At 50.4% G+C, this 22734-nt stretch overlaps 4 protein-coding genes across 4 annotated transcripts; 2 read left to right on the top strand and 2 right to left on the bottom strand.

The window, feature by feature from the left end:
• Positions 1-6192: 6192 nt before the first annotated feature.
• UCRPA7_8329 (putative ino80 chromatin remodeling complex protein) lies at positions 6193-7776 on the bottom strand (the record flags this gene model as incomplete). Its single annotated transcript, XM_007920831.1, has 3 exons — positions 6193-6211; positions 6264-7547; positions 7607-7776. 3 exons carry the CDS (start codon positions 7774-7776, stop codon positions 6193-6195), a joined length of 1473 nt encoding a protein of 490 aa, XP_007919022.1.
• Positions 7777-11872: 4096 nt separating this feature from the next.
• UCRPA7_8328 (putative mg2+ transporter protein) lies at positions 11873-14067 on the top strand (the record flags this gene model as incomplete). The annotated part of the gene is made up of 6 exons (XM_007920840.1): positions 11873-12181; positions 12289-12393; positions 12841-12915; positions 13482-13795; positions 13875-13945; positions 14060-14067. The coding sequence occupies 6 exons, from the start codon at positions 11873-11875 to the stop codon at positions 14065-14067; spliced, it is 882 nt and encodes a 293-aa protein (XP_007919031.1).
• Positions 14068-14207: 140 nt separating this feature from the next.
• UCRPA7_8327 (putative tam domain methyltransferase protein) lies at positions 14208-15730 on the bottom strand (the record flags this gene model as incomplete). The annotated part of the gene is made up of 3 exons (XM_007920833.1): positions 14208-14811; positions 14870-14973; positions 15626-15730. 3 exons carry the CDS (start codon positions 15728-15730, stop codon positions 14208-14210), a joined length of 813 nt encoding a protein of 270 aa, XP_007919024.1.
• Positions 15731-17406: 1676 nt separating this feature from the next.
• UCRPA7_8326 (hypothetical protein) lies at positions 17407-21079 on the top strand (the record flags this gene model as incomplete). Its single annotated transcript, XM_007920834.1, has 7 exons — positions 17407-17609; positions 17681-18607; positions 18662-19178; positions 19250-19700; positions 19752-20037; positions 20094-20474; positions 20536-21079. The coding sequence occupies 7 exons, from the start codon at positions 17407-17409 to the stop codon at positions 21077-21079; spliced, it is 3309 nt and encodes a 1102-aa protein (XP_007919025.1).
• Positions 21080-22734: the final 1655 nt, after the last annotated feature.

The raw sequence follows: 22734 nt of genomic DNA, 5'->3' as shown, positions 1-22734 counted from the left end.
TCAGTCACCTCTCCCAGTATAGTACAAATCCAAGACAAGAATGTCTGACACCGGTGGGCGTCACCATTTTGTTACATATATCAACAATTCCTCAGAAGAAGAAAAAAAGGAGGCCGGTACCAAGGTTTTGCGGTCAGTTGAGCAGGATCTGTACGCTGCTAATGGGAATTCACAAGATGAGGTATGAGAACTCGGGCATTAAAGGTTCAAGACTTGACAAGTAAGTACAGCATTTTACACGGCTTGTCTCGTGTCGCGAGATCCCTGAGCCATGTGGGATTTTGGGACCGACATGTGCAGGGTGGCCCTTGAACATCATGGCATCGACAGGCTGCTAGGCAGACTGCTAGGCAATAGCCGTTATTATTTAAATAGTCCTACTGCCCACCAAAGTTATCATTTCTTCTATTTCGTCTTCATATTTTCCCCTAGTCGCACACATTGTCAGACCATGTTTTAGACAGTCCTGCCGCCGATACAAATATTGTCTTTCCCTTACATCTGACATATATCAAGCTGAAGTATCTATGATAAACACTGGCGTCTCTTCCAGCGATATCAAAGGCAACATTGAACATACAGCGGGCCGTACACCATCCGTTGTGACCCTCATGGAGGGGCTGTATCATCCGCTGCTCCCCTTGGTATCTGCGAATCTATACTCATGAAGTGATGTTAGGAGCTTGTCACAAGGGTCTTTGTCGGGCTGATCGTTCATTTCACCCTTGTTTCATAGCCTGGGATGGATTTAGGACAAGAATATGGTATCTACTGTGCATGCAACGCGTGCGATTGATTGCGCAGGACGAGTGGCGATTAAGCGTAGGAGCCAGGTGTCTCGAGAAAGTTGTGTGCTGGACTGATGTTTTCATTTGGCGTTGTTTGTATATACCGAAGCCTGTGACGATGTTTCGCAACCCAACAGGTTCGGCCCCATCTTTCGTACTTTAGCAGGAAGGGTATTGCACGACATGGAAATACTTTGGGATACTTAGAAAAAGCTGTCAGCATTTGAAGTTTTGTGTGAGCTTGGGCCATTTTGTCAGCCGCTTCTAGAGGCTAATGTAGTACCAAGTATAGCTAGATATCCTTGGCCTGTGTCTCTTACGACGTCTAACAAGAGTACACGGTCAGTCATTTCCTTACCTTTAGTCAGCAATTGTCAAGGCTACCTATCTTCAGCGGGGTACTTATCCGCCTCCACAGAGCACTGTGTTCTAGCCATATATAGCCTAGGGCTGACGCATTTGCTGAATTCAATTAAGTGGACGGTGAACCTGGACTTTACAGTACCGGTACCTATATTCTCGTTTAAGTCGTGATAAACAAATCAAAGTCACGCTAAGAAATCATACCTGTTTGAAGCCGTGAAAAGGACCCGAGAAATGACGAAGCGACTTTTCCCTGGCTTCACAGTGAGCCACAGCGCCGGTACATGTGGGCAACGTTGAGATGAAGCTGTCACAGCGCCACCTGCAAAACTTGGCAGGGTCTCCCAGCTCGTCAGCACGTCAGCACGTCAGCACTGCACTTCAGCAAGTCAACCCTCGTTATCTCCACGTGATCTCCAAGAAACTTCTCCGTACCTGGGAAACAAGGTGCCCTGCACATTGTCTAAATCAAGAATGAAAAATGATCTTGCTGATCCCCACAGCGTAGAACATCGGAGTGCAACACGCTCAGGTGTCTCTTCACATTGCTGCTGACCTGCCGTCTCTCGTCTTTTCGCTTAGGGACGACTTTCGGCATAGAATCCCAGCCACTCGCCCGTTGGGTCAACGGCTTGAGGCAAGCTGCCAATCAGCTTTTAGCTGTACCTGAGCCGCGATCTTATCGGCCACTTTACTGGTAGAGAAGACCACAAAATGGTTGGCACTCTGAATACGCAAATTTCTGCAATAGCAGCGGATTTTAACACGCCCCTACGGTTGAAGGACCACCTGATCTCCAATCCTGCTGCCTGCCTGTGGTCGATAAGGACACTTCCCAGTATGTAACATATAGTTTAGGTCAAGGCATCAGAAACAAGCCTATTGATTGAGAACATTTTACTGTGTTAAATTGGTTACTGTGAAGAGATATAATGGTATTATGTCTCATTGTGTATGCTATGGTGTATTGGACAGAGTGATCTAAGCCAAATCTGATCAAATGAATAGTTTAGCTCAACTGGAAAATGGTCACAAGGTAGACTATCTAAGCCGAAGGGTATAATGAGGGGGGGTTAAAAGCACTCTAAGAAATAAACGTGATCCAATCTGATATCTGTTTATTTTGTGAGCAAAGGCTGTGTAGGGAGGACAACGCATGCATATGTCATATCTATATATCTATGCTACAGGTCCTGGAGTGACTGTCCACGATTCAGCAATAAATTGCAGATGGCCAGATACCCTTAGTGCCTCTGGATCGAGATACACCTTAAGACCCATGTCATCTCGGCCAAGGTTGAAGACCCGGAAGATAACATAGATTGTATCTCTATTCTCTGGCGTTAACGTGTTCTCTTGCATCTGTGGACTCGTTAGCAATTCAATCCTCAGCTTTGATTGCTAGATCCTATCTGATATCTCACCCTTCGGTACTGTGATTTACTCATATAGAGTTGCGTGCTGCATGACAGAGTGGTTGTCTTGACCTCGATGAAGTATTTGGGTGTTTTACCAGCCCAGTCCTCTCGAGCCAGATACCCCTTTTCAATGAGGAAATTCGTCAACACGCTCTCGGAATCAGCATACATGATATCTGATGTCTCTCGCCCATTCCATGGCTCCATGTCCGCGTACTGCGGGTGCACAGAGACGTATTTGCGGACAGTGCTCTGCCAGTTTTCTCTAGAGAACAGCGGCAGTCGGCGATCTTCGATTAGATGCGACAGCAATTCGAAGACCTTAGAATCGGGGCTTAGTTATAGGTATCAAGCAAAACAGAAGAAATGTGGACTTACATAGAGCTCCCCTGCTGCACCGATCTTGCAGTCCCGCTCAATCTGGCTTGCGGAACGCAGACCAAAATCAGGCATAGCGTCCACCCTTGGCAGATCATTCAACAATTGGCTCATTCCAAACGCCCCATGGCTAGGGAAACAACCTCTTCTCGCTGCTGAGATGACTTTGCCCAGGAGCTCGACATACTTCTGCTGATCATGTGCTTGTAGTGCAGGTGTGGGAGATGGAGATGGAGCTGCAAACACAAACGGATCGCCGTATCGTAAGGGAGGTCTTGTCGGCGTGTGAAGCATGTATCGATTGGAAATATCCGCTCTGTGCCGGCTCAGTGGCGGGCTCATGACTGAGGATGCAGGGGTTGCAAGATTCTCAGAGTCGCTGTCATCCTGGTCGCTTGAAGAAGAGTGTTGGGACTCGTCCTCGCTTGCTCCCCTTGGCGTGCTAGGACAATCCAGATCGAGCAAGATCTGCTCATCATCGTTGGCAATATCGCTTGGAGCAATTCCATTTGCTTCCAAGGCCATGTGTATAGTTGCACGGGGGCTTACCAAGATATCCTTTGTTGCGCTGACCCCGTCCTTACTAGCTTGTCCCGGAATTTGCGTGGTGGGATTTCTCATCATCCAGTCAAATAGTTTCTGTGAAAGTAGCGTCGTGAACGCGTACTCCTGAGTATCTTTGTTTCGTGGTAAATAGATCTTTAGGCCAGACTGCGTCTCGTCAATATGCAGACTAATCGTCGTTCCATCAAGCTGGTGTGGGTTTCCATCTTGAACGAGATAAAGGTCTGATGAGATCCCGTCAGTCTGAAGAATTTCGGTACTCTTCAACAACTCATAAAAAGCTTTGGCATCTCTGTCAATCTGTGTGCGAGGGCTGTTGAAGTGACATGCGATTCTGCAGTGGACTTAGCTCCTGTATTTCTAAGACCATGAATCTTTAGCTGAGGAAACCCACCTAAGAAGAGCGTGTGCGCGGTTCCAGATTTGACGGTTGGGGTCTGATATCAACCTCGCCGCCGCACCATGAAAAGAAGTAATTTCTTTCACGCATTGAGAAAGATACCTGGTATCAAGATGCATCCAGTTCAAGAACGGACGAAGCCGAACAACTTCCTGCAAAGTGAAGTCAAGAAGTTTGACTTTAGTCCGAAAAAGCTCCCCTAAGTTCTCGCGATCGACAATGGAAAACTCTGTGGTAATTGATCCACGTGTGCTAATTCCATTAGGCAGCTTAATAGGGAAAATGCAATTTTCCATGACCTTTTCAGGCTTCGGAAGTTTTGTCGAAGTCGGGAGCAGAGAGTTGACAGTCCATATCGACTCCTTAATGTCTTGTATAGAGGTTGATTGCCTCCCGCCTGCCTCTTTCAACTCGTCAATTGCCATCGTTAGATCCACCATTCTGACGCCGAGAAATTTTACGAAGAACTCTTCCAAGTCTTCGTAATCGTCGTTGAGAGAAACTCTTCCTCTGAGTGTGGCTGCGCTGGACCATACGCATTGCGATACTTTATGCCATGCCGGCCCATTATTTGACGGTACGTAGATCAGTGCGTTGTTCTCGAAGGCATCCCTACAGATGATGATTAGCAACTAGGTCATCATGTCATGCATAATGGCTAGATTTCACTTACTTAAGATTAGTCTTGTTTATGCCGATAAGCGTTGGTCGAAGAGTGTCTAGTGCTTTGTAGATGTTGCACATCTTATCGCTATCATTACAGCCTGTGGCGCTGAGAGATTTTAGTTCTTCGACATAGACATCCCAGGTACAATCAGATATCCCTAAAGTGTTCGTGAAGAAGCGGGCGGAGTAATCGCTGTCTGCGTCATGCAAGCGGAAGAGTGGTTCGTAAAGCAATCGCAAAGCATATTTCGTGCTCAATTTGTGAGGAGCGTCCCATACACATTGGTTAGGAAAGGCCCATGTGTGACGATCTCTCCCAATCGGGATGTAGATTAACTTGCTACGATCAAATATATACCTAAAGTTGTCAAAACGTGTGAATGCGAGGCTTGGGTCTAAACCTACCTAATTTTCTTCTTTGCGCTCTCCTTATCTTCACACCCCCGGTATTCTGTCTCGATATGGTCGTACAAATTGAAGAGTCTTACTTTGCCTCGATCTGTTGGTGTGTCGGGGAAGGCGTCCAACGAATACTTCAACATGTCTAAGGCAAAGTCGAGGGCCGTCGCGGGAGATCCGACCTCAACGTACGCGAGAAAGCTCTCCCATTCGGAAATGGCGCCTTTCTGAATGTCTTCTGAGTTTCTCCAAAGCCAGGGAAAGAAAGCATTAGGCTCGACGAAACGCTGTACTAGTCTTTCCAGCTCCGTAGTCGGAAGATAAGCATCCTTTAAGGGTACTCGGCGATTCCCTCGACAAAGAACTTCCATTTTGGGAAGCCGTTCCTTGAAACTCGGCCAGATAATTCTACCGTTTCGTTGATAGAAGACCTGAACAGCGTTCAAAAATCTGTCTGGTCTCTTGTCCCGCAGGTATACCTCGATATTCTTATGATTTTGAGAATTAGGAAGATCAAAGCGAACATACGTGAGCACGCGAAGCTCTTTGGTGAACCACTCCATCCATCCCAATCTTTGTTTAATGGGCTTGGCTGGGGGGTCTTTAAAGTAGTCTTCGTGCACAAAGACGGCAGGATAGCCTGGTGCACCATCTCCTGGATTTCGGCCTGGGCTAGTTCTCTTGAACAGTTCCGAAGCGCCGCATGGCTCAGCGTTCACAAGGTACATATCCACACTGTGTGGTCTATGCATTCGAGATGTCGTGTCGTGAATTGTCAGGTCTGCAAAAGCATTAGAGCCTTCGCGGTTGCTCTTTAAGTGCTCAGTCAGATAGAGAAATTCGAGATGCTGCTTCGATGTCGCGAATGTGACAGATTCCATCGACCCAGTTTGCGAATATCTGACCAAAATTTTCTCCCGCACAAGGGCTGCACCAGCTGTCTCCACGTCCAAAGCTTTGAATAGTTTCAATCGGGTTGAATTCGTCACTTTCTTTGATATAAGCCTCATATTTACACCTGGAGGGATATCCAATCCGGCGGTCTGTCCGAGATAGACCGGACCGGACGAGATGCTGGTCCAGGTGCCATCGTCAAGAGGCAAGATGTCAATAGTCTTCAACACATGTTTCCAGGTATAATTGACAGGTAAATCAACAGATTTTTGTAATAGTCTGGCGACTCTCGTATGCCAGCTGTCAGACGTTGCGGCTGATCTCATTCTGGACCGCCACCACTGGCTTATATCATTCTTTAGCCATTCAAAGACGTGCGAGAACTTGGCATACTCGAGTCCATAACTTCGCAGCAAATCCAAATCGCTGTCTCTGTAACGTCGTGAAATCATCTGCTCCGGCTCAACATCATCGAATAGGGGCTCTCCATTCTCATCAAGGTGGTCGGTCTGCAGCCGGACAAGGTCTTTAATGAGACGCCCGTCGGCCCTCTTCTGGCCGTACAACACGGCCGCTCTAGCGAGTCCACCAGCTATTCTGTTCACCAGGGCAAGCCATAGGCCGTTCCAATTCGTAGAGTTCTTGTCGGGCAAGTATCTCATCCACTGGTACCGCAAGGTGTCATGCCTGCAGAACTGCAGAATTGCTTTGACGAAGGCTTCGGCGATACCATCGATCAGACCATTGTTACGAAGGGAATCCCTGACAATATCCTGTCGGCTTGCATCCGTCACGAAGTCGGCCTGTATCAAGAACTTGAACCCAACAGGGCGAACAGGCAAGAAGACAAAGACGTTCTGGGGCTCGATGACGGGGACCGAAGCTTCTGTGACTGGGAATGCAAGCGTGATCTGAGACTTCGAGTATGCGCGGGTGGCCTCTTCGGTGTCCGAGTACGTTCGATTCTCGTTCTTTGCGAGGTTTGTCGCTTGGTGGGTGGTGACGTGGAAGTGCTTGACTTGTGTCTGCGTTGTGCCATTGATGGTCTTGGTCCTCTCAAGAATGGCAAAGGTAGTCCGCGGGCGCTTGATCGAGTAGGCAGCGGACGATGTCTCGTCTCCATCCTCGTCGTAAAAGCTGACATTGACGCGTCTGAGGTTCTTCATGAATAGAAGGATAGTCTCTTCGAGCTCTTCGAATTGCTCCTGAATAATCTCTCGAGTTTTTTTCAACACATCAGCGTCTCCGGTATCATGTAGATGAAGGGTGATCCTCGTCAGCTGCGATGTAGGCTGGTCGCTGGCTTCCTCCCAGACCGGGGATATCATTCCCATGCCGGAATCTCCATTCCTATGAGTGAAAGAGAAGGAAAAGCTGCCTGATTGGATATGGGCTTTCCAAGCTGCCATGAAAACGGACTTGAAGCCTATTCCTTTCTCGCCAATGTAGCCTTGGGCACCTGTCTTCGAACTCTTTCCTACAGAGCATATAGCCACCAGGTTGTCATGATTAAAGCCATCTTCATTGCACTCCAGGACAATCTTGCGCGGATATACGCGGAACGAGACAAAAGGTACAGACCCCAAGGCCACAGCCTTTTCGAATTTGTTATCGTCTGCATTCTGCAACAGCTCGAAGACGAAACGGGCTTTGCTGGTGTACAGGTTCTTCGCCAGACTGTGCAACGCAGTCAGCATCCTCTATCGAAAGTTTGAGCAGGAAGTGGGTGCTCTTACGTTATGACAGTCGAGCCAATCATCAGGTCTTTCTTGAGGAAGGCTTCTTCAATCTCGCGGCGGAGATCTGGCTCGATCCTCCGTAGCTTCTCCTCGCCCAGGTAGCCATGATCCTTTGCAATCTGCTGCACGAGTTCTTTGGCGCTTTGGCGGTCGCGAGGAATAGCCATCTTAGGTAGTACGCCTGATAACAAAAGGAGACCAGCTCAATCGATCAGATTCAATGATAAGGTATGACAGTGTGATTTGCAGACAGCTCGGGCACTTAGGACAGGAGCAATTCCAAATCGATCGTCTTACGGATCTGGCATTCTAGAGGCCGGGGGAGTCGAGTATTTATGATTTATGATTAATCGGTTATTTGATAATTAAACAGCGAGAACCAACATGATGAGGCTGAGCCAACGTGCATTAATCCCTGCACCAACAGACCAACACCAACATGCTCGATGCCTCCAAGAGGCAACCCCACCGAGCATGGGCGCTGAACTACGCCCGCGCAAAGGTTGACCATACATGAGACGCTATCGATGTAGGGGGTGCAGGAGGGATTGTCTCAAGGATAAGCCGGGTGGGTGCCTCGTGGTTTGAATAGTCCTGTGCAGTTACCACTCTTCCACTGTCTCTAACCGCGGATGTCTGAAACACCATCACACCTCCGCCCCGCCGCTCACATGCAACCAGCCAGCACCGGCCCACATCGAGTCGCTACAGCGGCTACCGGATGCAATCCGCTCGGCAACAAAGAGTCCACTGCATAGTAGGTGATAGGGCACAGCCACTCAGGGGGCAGATCTGAGGAGCGGGCGACACGAGCGAGGGCTGCGCTGCACCGAGATGTACCGAAGAATGCCTTGAGTTCCAACGAGGGTAAAAGGTCGAGCGTATCTCGTAGGGCCCCTGAAACTGGCCCCGCGTCACGCTACGAGATCTTTAGCACAAGGCGACTAGAGGCTACGGGTATTATCCAGCTAGAATTAGTACCTGAATAGTCATTTCTCCACTGCCCGATTGGGACTACAGTTAAGCTCTTAGTGGTCAACTCGAATCGTGGGAGCAGGCCGCGAAATAGCTCAAAAGACGGCTCCGGATGGCCTATTGTTCTTGAAGACGCTAGGAGGATTAGTTTCTAGCTCCAGCAGTCAGCGAAGGGGATGGGGTTGAAGATCACTGTATGACTTTGAAAATGAAGTGCCGGGGAGACATCATGGAGAACTCTCGCTAGGCGTCAACCTTTGGTATGACTTTCTAGGTAGGCTGTAGCCTTGCCGCCCTAGGCGTGTCTTTTCATAGTTTAGAGGTTGATTATAACTACTTGGGAAAGGTCCAAAGTCGCTTTTAACATAATCATCTGATGTATGAAGGTATTGGCCCCGTTTCGGGCCATAAAGAAGCAGTCGCTGTTCAGTAAAAATGCTACTATTGCCGTTCGAGAACGGTGGCCGGCTTTGACCTCATACAGACAAACAGCCAAGACCTCCAAGAAACCTGATTTGTTTCTACTACATTTATCAGTGACAAGTGTCTCGCAGATTGCAGCACCTTCAACTACTTTCTCAGTAGATGGTTGGGAAACTCGTCGCTCGGTGGGTAAGGAGTAGACCTTCATTAATGCATCCTTAATCAGAGGTATCCATGCGGTATTCAACTCACACCAACATGGCGGGGAAGAAAGCGGCGTTTTGGCTGACCATTGAGGTTGGGGGCCGGACAGGATAATACGTTGCGTCGTGTCCAGCTTCAAGCCTCTTCAGCCGCAGATTACTAGCGGTGTATGCAGAACATAAGCGGAGGAAGTGAGAAATTATCTGCGCGACTGTGGGTCATAAATATGCAGCATGGCCTGCAAAGTGTACAGCTGCAGAAGCGTACAAACAAAAAATCCAAGTGAGGGGTTTGTAGTTATCGCATGTCAATCCTGACGCCTCTTGTCTGAATTCAACATCATGGCAACATTCGACCCGGAGCTGCCCCGGCGGTCGGACTCTGAGTCCCATGCGCCGTCGGGCCCGGACCCACCTACCGAACCACAACCCCCCAGGCGTCGCCGAAGCGCTCGTGTCTTCGCCGAGCCCGAACCTCTTGGAGGCTATGTACGTATATGCATCGTGCAGCTGACGAGCGTCACTCATGCTCTTTGTAGCCAAGCCATCGTGTAGGGCCAACTCGGCAAGACTCGTTTGGCCCGTCAATCCCGCAATCGCCGCCACTGGGGCCATATGCAGCCCGAGACTATCCCTCGGGACCTGGCATCGGTCCATCGTTCCCGCGTCGGCATGGACAAGTGCCTGTGCCAGATCCAGCGTACTATGGGCCGGTACCTTCAGGGTCATATGACTATGGCGGCAGCATAGCATACACGCCTCGCCGCCGCCCGACGTGGGAGGATAACCGTTATCGCGAGGAGGACCAGCGGCGCACCCGTGAGGACTTTATATTTGCTCTCATGGCTGCAGCTGAAGCTGCGAGGGGCGATCGAAGAAGGACGTCCAGATCACCGAAGCGCTCTCGCCGTCGTCGCTCTCGTTCAGTCTCTCCTTCCCCGGTTAGGCGGAGGCATGGCTATTACGGAGATGATTACAGCAGCCGATCGTCATCATCTGACGAGAGCACGTACTATGAAGAATCAGACGACGGATTTAACGCGACGATGTTTGAGTTTAAGCCATCTCGCGCATCCCGATCGACCGCCTCTGAGCATCTGGATGATTCGGATGACGAGCATGCCCCTGGTCGAGGTCGGAGGGAGTCTGCCGCAGATTCGAAGCTGGATCCTAGAATCTTGCATGTATTTCAGTCACAGTATACTGGAGATGCGTTCTTGGAAGGTACACACACTATATCCCTAACTGGATACCGGCCTGGCTCTGGTTCCGGATCCGCCCAGACAACGACAAATCACAGCAGGAGCGAGGATAAGCAACCATTGTTTCGATGGATGTACGTTTAGTGCTTTGGATTTTAGTTGTAGAAGCTGGCTTTTTTGCTAACACCTCTTTTAGGCATATTCGCCAGGAGATCATGAACTTCGACAGTCTTTCTGTAGGTGTGTCCCCTGTATCGCTATGTTCTGAGCTGAGAAGAAAAAGAACGATGTCACAAGCCTCACTGTGCTCTCTCAGTCGCAGCGCAACGGTCTCACTAAACTTCTCGCGGAGGTCAAGAAGAATTGCATCAAAACAAAGCAGACTTCGAAGGGGAACCATGTTAAATACATGGAGCCTCGTTTTATCCAGGTTCCAATCAAACCTGAAGCCTCCTCAGCCACCTCTTCTCAGAAACAGGCGCGCAACGTGTCATGGTTTAGCATACCTTACTTCTCGCTAGAACAGTATTCTGGCCTGCTCTCTGCAAGAGACCCGACGAATTTCCCGCCCCTAACACTGCTGCAAGCTCAGTACTCACGAACCGCACCACAGAGGGATATGGATCAGGTTGTCTGTCAACTGGATAAAGAGAGTGCTAATGACGGGAAATGCTTTCATATCGCACAATTGTGGTGCATTGTCGTGGATACAAGTAAGCAAGCCTAGGACGCCCTTCGCTGGCACATCAACAGAGCCATTTCACTAACCTAGTTGTACTATAGGCCTTCTCGTGACCTGTGGAACAATGTGGGCCAAGCCGCTGAAAGGCGAAGTTATCACCATTATACCTCCTGACCCACCGAGCTCCAATGGCGAAAGCGGCACAGGACTTGGGAGAATATACGTCTCCTATAGCGAGGCTGTATTGTGGTCTTTTCCCCTGAAAGACTGCAAAACATGGCTTGTAAGTTAATGCGCCCCTCTCCGCTCAAGGCGGCAGCTGCTAATGGGGATGGTGAATAGGACTTTCTCTCACACTTTTATGACTTCTGGCCTGAGGCAATTCAGTTCTTCCATCACGAGAAAAGTCTCTCGGAAGAAGATTGGAATAGAATTTACCACTTAGCCAGGCATTCCAGTTACAAAGTCATACTTACTCTAAAGCTTGCGTAAGTATTTTCGTGACGGGCAGACCTATACAAGTTGCTGATAGTCAGAATATAGACCCCGTCCGTCTCCTCCCCCGAGGGGTATACTGAAGGCTATTGAGGCAGAGGAGCCTAGCATCTCCGAAATACCAGAAGATAATCGACGTCGACGGCGATCCAGGAACCCGCCCCCAAAATCAGGGGAAGAGCGTCACTCGACCTCGCAGTTGAAACAGGACGACAAGTTCCACGTCTTTTCCTGGCTCGATAACGATTACAACTCCCCAGCGGATAACAACAGTCGTCAACCCATGCCTCAAATCACTTTCCCCACTCTGCAGGATATCAAGACGTACCTGATGGCAGAGACTAAGCCCACGGATAAGATAGCTTATAGAGATTGTCCAAAAGCCAACCGTCGGTCGCTCTTTGAGTATCTGCAGCAAGAGGGACTGAAAATAGAGGAACAGTCTGCCGAGGACCGAAAGAGAAAACAGCAGTATGAACAGAGGGTCGACATTCTCAATGCTGCCGATACTGTCTTCCAGTTCTATCTTCCAACAGGAGTCTATGCTCCGACCGCAACGAGATATTGGGGCGCTGTCAGGGCTTTGATTCAGGTATTTGCAACCTAGCCATTCTGGAAAGCTGTCAGAGTACCGCCTGCCATGGTGCACGCATTGAATCATGGTGGTTTGTATGGCGGATGACTGACAATGCTATATAGATGCCCTCTCCACAGAGACGTGAAGGCCACGACGAGGAAGATGATGAAGATGAAGACGAGATCGAGGACGTCAACGTCGCCGCAGCAAAGTCTCACGTTCCTACCGTGAGATCCATGATGAGAGATGCGGCAAGGCGATATCAACATATTCAGAATCTAATGTCTCAGGTTCAACCTGATAGTCGAGCCAGGATTGACATCCCAGACGGGCTCATCAAAGCGTGGATCCACACGCTCATGGGTCTCATCTATGCAACTCAGGACTCTCAGGTCTGGGAAGAGCATCTTGAAGAAGCAGCTCGGCTTGTATCGCATGGATTAGATGAAATGACTAACAGCTTGACTGGCCATGGAGGCTTGTTGAAACAGACTGTGATCTTACCCCTGGAAATCGTGTCTCTAGTGAGCATCAAGCTCCTTCAAGATGTGACTTATGGCGCGCCTAGCATCAGCGGAACATATTCTGAATATCTCGAGGCTCTTGTAAGTTGGCGTGATCAATCAAATACGGAAGGGATGGGACGAGGTTCATAGCTGACGCGTCTTGTCCAGGAAGCTGACATCACAACCAAGCCTTCGGATCGTCTAACGCAGCACAAGCTCAGTCTTCTGAAACAGGAAATTGCTGTGATCAAAAAGACTGTCGCATCGCAGACCAGCATATTTGCCGCAATCACCGCCTCGCTGCCGAGATGGCAATCAAGCTCCGGGAGAGATGTCACAATAACCACGATGCCTAATAGGCATAGCCACTCTAGGAGCAAAAGTCTCGCTGCCGGCGCTGAGATCCTTAATGATCGCAAGAGCTTCACTCCCGTTGCAAACAAAGGTAGTTATGTTTCACGTCTACCTGAAGAAACTGCAGGTCGGTGGCCCTCAGACTACGAGCACCGTGGCGAGTCGTACAATGACGAAGAGCGTTATTATGGCAGTCATCACCACCACCGTAGCCCAAGGATGGACACATCAGTTCTGGATCCAGATGAATTCTATAAGCTGTCGCCAACGCATCCCGGCGGCTTTAGGGAGTTGCTCGCAGTAGAGTGTGGCTCGTTTTTGGAAAGACGGATGCGAGACTTCGAGGAATATGACTATCATGCCTCAGTCCTGGAAGATACAGTAAGGCGACCCTCTTCATGCTGAAGAATAGTGCCCCTTTCCTTGAGCATTATCGGCTAACACATATCACAAAGAACGCCAACAAGATTGACACGACGAAGGACCGACAGGAGATGGCGATCTATGCATTTACGATCGTGACCATTATCTTCCTCCCGCTGAGCGCCGTTGCAGGCGTCTTCGGCATGAACACGGCCGATATTCGAGACATGAGCTTGAATCAGTGGGCTTACTGGGCGACCGCCGTTCCTGTCACCGTGGTTGTCATCATTCTGGGCTTGTGGTGGATGGGTGAGCTTGGCAATGCTCTTGCCTGGATTCTCAGACGCCCTGTCATGGGTGGAGGTGCTGTTGCGTCTGGCGCAGGAGCATATGCCATAATTCCTCCGTACGTCGCTCGTCCTCCGATGCCGCCGCCACCACCACCGCCGGCATACTGGGAGGGACCTGTCCCACTACCTCTACAGGCCGCTCCACGTCCAGCTGGCTACGCAGTGGCAAGGAGGCACCGGAGCTATTACGAACTTTGAACCCGGACGTGAGACACTTGATTAAGCACAGGTCACTAATTGGTTGTAAGTTTTGGCATCAGAGGACTTCAGAATTGGAGGAGTCTCAATATGGAGCGGTTGCTTTTGACAGATTGTTGTAGTCTCTTAACATTGTTACAAGACAAGTTAAAAATTGACCTAAAAGCGGCCATGAAGTAGTTAAAAGTTCTATGTATCTAGTTCGATAATTTTATGAGCCATGAAATGAAATGAACTGCGCTTGCTAATCTACTCGACTTCTCATTCCTCCTACCCAACCGGATGGAGCGGTTTCCGCCCATAGACGAAATACACGCCACAGTACGAGTGTATCCGCTTGTTCTTCAGATCGCTCCTCACATCCACCAGGAACTCGGCGAGTCGCTCCGGCGTCCAGCCCAGCACCCTTGTGAAGAGAGCCATGCTCATAGACTGGACGCCCTCGAGCAGGTTCTGGCAGGAGATCGCGCCAAGCAGCTTGTTCCGCTCGCCCTTGGGCCAGGTGTTGAACGCACACGAGGCATGCGTCTCGACGACGTCGACGAAGCCCACCTCGCGCATATAACGCCCCCAGTTGAGATTGTCGGTGATGTCCTTGCCGATACGCAGCATGCCCTCGACAAGTAAGCGGTTCCACTCTGCTAGTGCGGTGCCGTCTAGGCTGCCGTCATCGCACCGCATGGGAAGGCATGGGTCTTGCAGCTCGAAGTAGCCGCCGGGCTCGAGGTTGTCGAATATCCGCTGTACGATCCCCTTGCCGGTCTTCCAGGAACATGTCAGTAACGCACGGCCGTGGATGTAATCGAAGGGCTCATCAAATCCCCAATCCTCCTCTTCAGCATCACCAATCTCAAAGTGACAGTTCGCAGGAAGACTAACAAGCTCATCAGACAAGAGTCAAACAATTGTCATTGGTGGTTCATGTCACTTACAGGTCAGGCTGGATGGGGCTTAGATCAGTACCAATGACTTTCGTCTCGGTATGTTCTTGCGCTATGTCGCGGTCAGCGGGGAATTTTCCGAATGAAGTAATTCTCTGCGCATACCAAATTCAATAGCCCATATTCCAGTTCCTAAGGCAGAGACGTTGTTAGAATATCGAGAGACAAGGAGGCATTCCTGAAGTACCTGTCCCGACGTCTAATACCCTCCTCGGGTACTGTGCTATGGGTGCAATATGTAGGCGGCCATTCAGCATGATTTTAAATGAATGATGTTGAAGATCTTGAGAATGTTAGTTAGAAAGCATTGAACGATTGAGTATCTGTGACTGTACCAAGTCTCTCTTGTTCAGCCTCATCGTTCGGCAACATGTATTCTTATCACAGGTCAGTTTGGGCGCCCACAGCATTCGCGTTGATAGGAATTTGAGGTGATTCACTTACTGCCGGAGTTATATGCATGATATGTTCTCCCGTTTTCGGCGATATAATTGTAGATACTTGACCTCAGTGAGGTTGTAGAGTCCCTAGAAAGTGAACTGTCGTCAGCGGCTGCGCCGCGGCCAATGTGTGCTGTGGTCCGGCACCGTAGCACCCGCACGCGGGACCGTGACATGTCAGACGGAAGGGGTTGCCCGGCTTACTCGAAGGAGAAACCCAATCCCGAGTCGTTATCCGGATTCTATAAATTGAGTGAGCTACCCCCCCGGGGAGCCGCCATGCAGGGTCGCCTTTGGGGCCACTCACACTCGACGTGTCCGTGCTGATTTCGAGCGTCGCCGGCAGGTCGTCAATCTCCGACCCGGCGTGCGAGTCGGTGTCGAATGCCTCCTGCTGTGGCGTGTGCGCCATTGCTTGTCCCGATATGCGTCGCGCGGACGTGACGGCTTCAGTGACTGGAGACTGGGTCGTTGAACAGTCGTTTCACTATGAGTTCTTAGCTGTGTGGGTGTCGTTGGCGGACTGGCTCTAGTAAGCCCGGGTGAGGGAGAGCGAGCGAGCGATTGTTGTTGGTGACGGAAGGGAACGGGGCCATCGAACGGGCGCAACACATTCCGGGGCTCTTTTTGATGGCATGCGACATGCTAGCACCCCCCAAAACGCCGCCCGCCCAGCCTTTGGCAGATCTAGGCCGTCAGGGTTCCGCCCCCCGCACGTGGATCTAAAGGATGCTTGCCGCTGTGGCTTCGGCGTCTAGCTTCGATAGTTCGGGCAGACTTGGGCACTTTTGGGAAAAGTTTGTCTGTGACGAGGCATCATTCGCGCACTTGTCTCAGACGCTTTGGGACGGCCTTTGGGGTCGCTCGTTGATAGAGTTTAAACGCGATACCGGTAGTTGTCATCGGGGTCCTATCGAATACGATGGCCGGCAGCACACATGCACCGGAAGTAGGACGCGCAATTACAAGAAATAGGACCACATATCAGAAGAGAATCTAGGAGTCGATCGACGCTCCAGCACGTGAACACGATGCAATATGTTCCTTGGATAATCTTGTCTCAATAGCTGCTATACTTGTCGCTTGCCTCTGGCCCTGCAGGACCTAAGCGCATCATGGGTGAAGTTGCCGATGATAAATATACCATATTATTTTCCCATCAGGCCAGTCGAATGTGGGGGTTCACTCTGTAGACCAGACCACAGTGCTTGTCGGGAGCAGCTCTTCAGATCAAAAATGATGCCCTCGTTATTTCGAACTCGCGGCCCCGGCTCGAATTATTTGATATTGCTTTAATCTTGCTGGATATCACTGGTTTGTTTTGGGAAAGGATTCTCGCAGCAAGCTGTTCAGCTGATCGCTCGGCAAAGATTACCTACCCACAGATGATTATACAAAAATGACTAGCGCACACTCAAATTCACAGACCGCAATAGCAACCTCGATGTGAAGAGAGGTAGTGATTGGAACATCTATCCGGTTGTTTCTCCCACGATAATTACACCGTACAGGCTTCTTACTTCGTCTGGCTTTGGTGGTATTAAATATAGATCTTACCCTTAAGTGCTGTTCCGGGGTGCGCCTGTGCTCTTCGCCAACTTTGCGACCAGGCTGAGAAGCGCCTCGCTTTAGTCTAAAATTGCAGTGTATCATTTGAGCCTCATGTTCGTTTCCCCTTTGATAGGGCTGGCAGTTGGGCTCCTTGTTGGTTCAGCTCGCGGTGTACTTTGCAGCGCGCCCAATGGCTGAATCAGCGGTCGGCGCCGGGGCTTATGTCGGCTTCAATGTTGTGCTATCAGCTTCGGGACCAGTGCCCTCCGTGGCTTGTTTACGTACATTCCGGGCGACGATCTTAGTGAGCGCTGAAAAATCGGCACGATCGTAGTAATTTCAGTTCAAATATACAAAGCCGTCAATGGGCACGCATCGGTTTGAGTATCCTGTTCCTTATATCTAGTATCTAAAGAGCATTTCAAGCTTCTGAAGCTCTTCAATTGATCCCGACACACTATCGGGGGAGACGCGACAAGGCTTTGCGCATGCCGGGAAGTCCGGAAGCCGGTGTTCCAGACTTGGCATTCCGTCACCATGCCGGACGCTGTCGATTCTTCATCTGAAGAACGGCAGAAGAGGCCCGAAGGCGCTCGCCCGGAAGTATCGTCAGAGAGATCAGAGACTCTGAGAAATCGCTCTGTCAGCAAGATCGACGATGAACCTGCAAAGCCAGAACAGAAGCCCGGCATCCTGGCCAAGATGGGGCTTGATGTGCCAACTATATCGATGATGTTCAAGTTAGTATCTCTTCATTATGCTTAAATTCAAAGCCCTTTTGATAGATTTTGAGTTGTTAATAGCTATGTAGGGGCTCTCTACCACCCATAATATGCATCTCTATCTACCAGGCCAATGCTATCTCAAGCATCGCCCCGACTCTGGGCTATCTGATGCCAATCATTAGCGTCCTATCATTAGCCATCTTGCCCCGTGGCAAGTACATGCAGAACCTGTTATTGAATACCATGATGGCCTGTATCGGGGCTGCCATCGCTATGTTGGTCCTGTGGTCTGCCGTCCAGGCACGCGCTCACACGTCCAACCTAGCAGATGTTCCTGCTGTTGTCCAGGCCACCGGCAGGCCCCCCTACAACTCTAGCCAGAGCGCTGTTTGCGGCGTGTGGCTCTTTGCGAACATTTGGTTTGTCAATGTGCTCCGAGCCAAGATGCCCAGCTTCAACCTCCCGGTCATTCTATATAGCATCATGGTCAATGTTTCTGCCACGTTCGGTACCATCATGGTGACTACAGCACAGGCGGAGGCCTTCGTCAAACAACTCCTGACCATTGTGCTCATGGGAATAGCCTTTGCGACCGGCGTTTCGTTCTTCATATTCCCCGTCAGCAGCAGGATGGTCGTAACCGGGGAGATGAAGGGCCTGTTGGGCCTCTTCCGCAAGGCGGTGATGCTGCAGAAGGAATACCTCCAGGGCCTAGAGAGAGAGGACATGTTTGCGCTCGAGCTGACAGAGACCGCTGCTGGCCCGAAGTTCAAGCAGCAGAAGAAGAACAAGAAACGGAAGGGCAAGGACGGCCATGATGACGAGGAATTGGTTTTGACGAAGGAGGCCAAATCGGCACAGGCCCTGCGCGAAACCATCTCTCAGATAAGAGAACTTGCTGGCAAGCTCCATGGTGACATGAAGTTCGCAAAGAGAGACACGGCCTGGGGAAAACTGGCTGCTCATGATCTGGGCGAGATATTTGGTCTGATGCGTAAGATCCTGATACCAATGTGAGCGCCGAATCGACATGCAATTGACTCTGAACCATGCTAATTAGCTTATAGAACTGGACTGAGCACTATCATGGACATCTTCAAACGAGTCGCCGATACACGTGGGTGGAATAATGCTGACCCGGACACGCCAGTCGAAGTACTCGCGGCTAAGGAGAAAGAGCAGCGAGTGTGGAACGAAGTGATGAGACAACTCCACGAGCCATTTGATATCCTGTCCCAGGCTATTGACCAAGGACTTGAACATGCTGGAATTGTACTCGAGTTCCTCCCGCGTCCGAAGGAGCAGCAGAAGGCTGCAGCCCAGACATCGGATGGATCTCAGCCAGATGTCGAGGCGCAGGGTGATGATGTCCGTCCTGGGCAGCCCGATTTCGTCAAAGTGATGGACGAGAAAGTCCGACTGTTCCACTCCAAACGGGGCGAGATCCTCGGTACTTGGGCTCGGGAGAAAGGATTGACATATGACGGCGATCTGAAGAATATCGATCCTGGCTGCAACCTCTTCAATGACTCCAGAGAACGAGATCAGGCACAGCTCTACGTGATTCTCTACATGGAGCAATTGGTAAGTCGCACTCGCTTCACTGCTGCGATTCTAATGTCTTCTGTTGTATTCTGATTTGCTTTTTGCGTTAGATGCAAGCCACCGGCGAAGCAGTTCAAGACCTCGTTGAGTTCGCCGATAGTAAGGTTGCAGATGGGACAATGAAGAAGAAGCGTCTCATATTCCCCAACAAACGTCGCATGAAAAAATGGCTCATGAGTATCTTCAAGGATGAAGATTCTACGGCCGAAGAAACCCCTGACGTCCTAGAAAGAGGAGCTAATGTTGTCTTCATGGGCGACGGCTTTGGCAAGAAAAAGGATCCAGAGCATCTTCCGGCAAATAGTGCATGGCAGCACTTTGGGAATGGGCTTAGACAGGTATCGAGATTCTTCGGGTCTGAAGAGTCTGCTTTTGGCTTTCGAGTCGCTTGTGCTACGATGACCGTCGGCATTGTAGCCTTCCTCGAGCAAACACAAGACTTCTTCATTAAGCAGCGACTTGTATGGGCCATGATTATAATTGCCATTGGCATGACACAGAGTGAGTCCTTCCGACGGATACATATATCTAGAAATGCTAACTTAAGTTCAGCCTCGGGTCAGTCTATTTTCGGCTTCTTCTGCCGCGTTGGAGGCACATTGCTGGCCATGATTCTGTCCTTTATTATCTGGTATATTGTCGACGAGAAATTGCCGGGAGTTATCGTCATTCTTTGGCTGTTCCTCTTCCTGTCGTACTACTTCTTCATTAAGTTTCCGCGCTTTATTCCAGGGATCATGATCTGCATCGTCACACAAGTCCTCATCATCGGCTATGAACTGCAAGTGAAGACTATCGGCATTGCAGCAGCAGCACAGAGCGGGCAGCCCTATTATCCGTGCGTATAAACATTCATTCGAGAGAGTCTTCATCCTTGCTGACTTAACATCGTAGAACCTACGAGCTTGCGCCGTATCGTCTCGCCACAGTCGCGGGTGGCTGCCTTGTTGCCTTTTTCTGGACGATCTTCCCGAGCCCTTTGACGGACCGGACGTGGATACGGCGTGACCTGAGTGCCGTGATGTACCTACTGGCCAATTATTTCAGCGTCATCAATGAAACAATGAAGGCGATGATTAACGAAACTGGCGGCGATATCGAAGTCAAAGATTCGCCTGCCAACAGGTTGCGGAGGATTCGACAGAAGCTCTTTGGCAAACTAACGCTTCTCCTGCCATCCCTTCAGGCGCATGCCGGGTTCCAGAAGTTTGAGCCTGATATTGGTGGAAAGTTTCCCAGAGCGGCATATGAAGAGATCATCTTGAGATCTACTCGGTACGTGCTTATCAATATACGCATCTCAATTTTCTAAAAGATCAGCGTCTGACTTTCCTAGAATAATGAACTACCTCACCTTGATGTCCTACACTCTCACATGGAGACCAAGGGCAGATCAAGAGTCTCCCAACAACGAGTGGCTGCGGGCCTTGAAGGAGGTCCTGAACAACATCTCACCGACCCATCACACGATCCTGTCAACGCTGACGCTCATCTCCAACTCGCTGCAATCGGGCCAGTCGCTGCCCCCTTTCCTGCCGCTGCCGAAACCCTACGAGTTGACTAAGCAGCTGCTGAAGGTGGGCGATGGCGCACATATTTCCAGTGCGTCCAGCATGGTTGGCGGGAAGCCAGGCGAAGGGCCCGTGCATATCTTGGATGCTAGGAACGCCCAGCAGCGTGGATACACGGAATTTGCTGTGATACAGGTGTGTGGAACGCTGGCTATCGCGGACATTGAGGGACTAGTGGCTGCCGTGAAGAGCCTGGTGGGCGTGGTTGACTTCAGCTTCCGGGTGGACACGAGCGAGAGCAGTGTTGAGAGCATGGGAGATGACTCTCAGTTTACCGAGGATGGAAAGGGCAAGGGAAAGGTCGACTGATCAGCCTTTTGGGCAAGAGCAGACACTTCTTGCCTCCCGACCGACCGGAGCTCTCTCTTGTCATGTTGGCATTGTAACAAGGCACCATCGCGGCTTCCAACCCGGGGTTGACCCCATGATACATAAGAAGCAGCCCAAATGTCGCTGAGTCAACCAGAGCGTTTCTACAAACGACACGCGGCTCACGCTCCTTGTCATAATACATCAACAGACTACGAGCCTCAACCAATTCAAAAAATATCCCGTGACGGCATATTTCAAACGGAGCACATCTCTCTGCCGGAGTCGCTACTCGAACTCAGGGTCTTACTACAAGTACGCTCGAGCAATAGCCCTCGGATAGGGCTAGCTAGGTCATCGGCATCTTAACTCCAAAAGTGCATGTTAGCACGCTGGTGAAGTCAGATATCAACTCAGAATGTTCCAATTCCTCCTCTTGGTCGTCATCGAACTCATCACCATGATCGTCTTCCGCTGGACGAATCAGCGGCGACGTCGCAGGGTCATCAAAGACAGAGTTTGACCTCTCGCTCAGCTGCGTCGCATCTCGCTTGAACCACATTATGGAGTGTTGTTAGGTCGGCATTGGGGGGAGGTCACTTGGGGCATGCAGCACCGTATTGTGTCTTGGACAATGAGTTCAGGGATTGGAGAGCATATCTATTTGTCTGGTAAACTACTATCACGACAAAGGAGTCGTCATGGCAGTAGGGTTGCATTCTTCGACTCTTCACTCTAGAAGCGTCACCAACATGCTTCCTTGGGCAGACTAGTCCCAGCATAGAAGCCTCGCAGTGGGATATGCTGGCACTTACAGAATCGTGCGCTTTGCGAATAGTAAAAAGCCCTGGTTATATTGAGAAGCTAGCAAACTACCAATGACCAATGAACATAAGCACGAGGCTGTATCGGTGCGTCTGGCTGTCGGTACCAGTTTTTCTACCACAGCCAGAGCCTGCTGGATTGTCTTTTACCTGCAGCGCCCAGAAAACATTCAGTCAAGTTTACGAAAGAGCCTTGCTGAGGTGATTAGGTTTGGATTGAGAGCGTATCTCGAATTGGCTGTTCGACAGCGTTCGCTTAGAGCCTCTAGGCGGTAATAAAGGCACGCTTCGTCATGGCACAGGTTACGCCCGGAGTGTGTGTGACTGAGCTGCGTGCTGCAAGTCAGTACATGCTGCATATCTGACGTGCAGCCGGATCCTCCGAGGCTGACATAGACACAACCCCATGATCTAGTATTGAGACACACGCGACGCGAACCACCCCACCACCCTGATGAGTAAGTTCGCCAATTCGTGTGCATCTAAGGCCATACCGATACGGAACTTTAGGTAAGCGTATAGGAAAACATGGGCCTATCCCGGTCCCTTATTGTCGAGCGACCGTGGCAATTGTGTGCGCGTTGCTGCGTTCTCATCAGTGCTCCTATATGGCTTGGGACCCTCTCGCATCGGCAGTTAAAGCGCATCGCGATCAGTTCAGTCAACAGGCCTTTGTGCATGGGATAAAAGGTTGCAGTCGGGAGCTACGGAACCCCCAGCTTCCCGACCTAACCACGGAGGCTTTAGCGAGGCGGGACCGGCACGCTCAGGGGTAGCTCGGGGTCTGCTTACAATGCTCAGGCCTCGAGCTCAGGGTAATTTGTCGCGCGA

Source organism: Phaeoacremonium minimum (genome assembly GCF_000392275.1).
Source record: "Phaeoacremonium minimum UCRPA7 unplaced genomic scaffold PA7_03_scaffold_585, whole genome shotgun sequence".
Classification (NCBI taxonomy): domain Eukaryota; kingdom Fungi; phylum Ascomycota; class Sordariomycetes; order Togniniales; family Togniniaceae; genus Phaeoacremonium; species Phaeoacremonium minimum.
The sequence above is the reverse complement of the archived record's forward strand: the minus strand, read 5'-3'. Positions and strand labels throughout refer to the sequence as shown.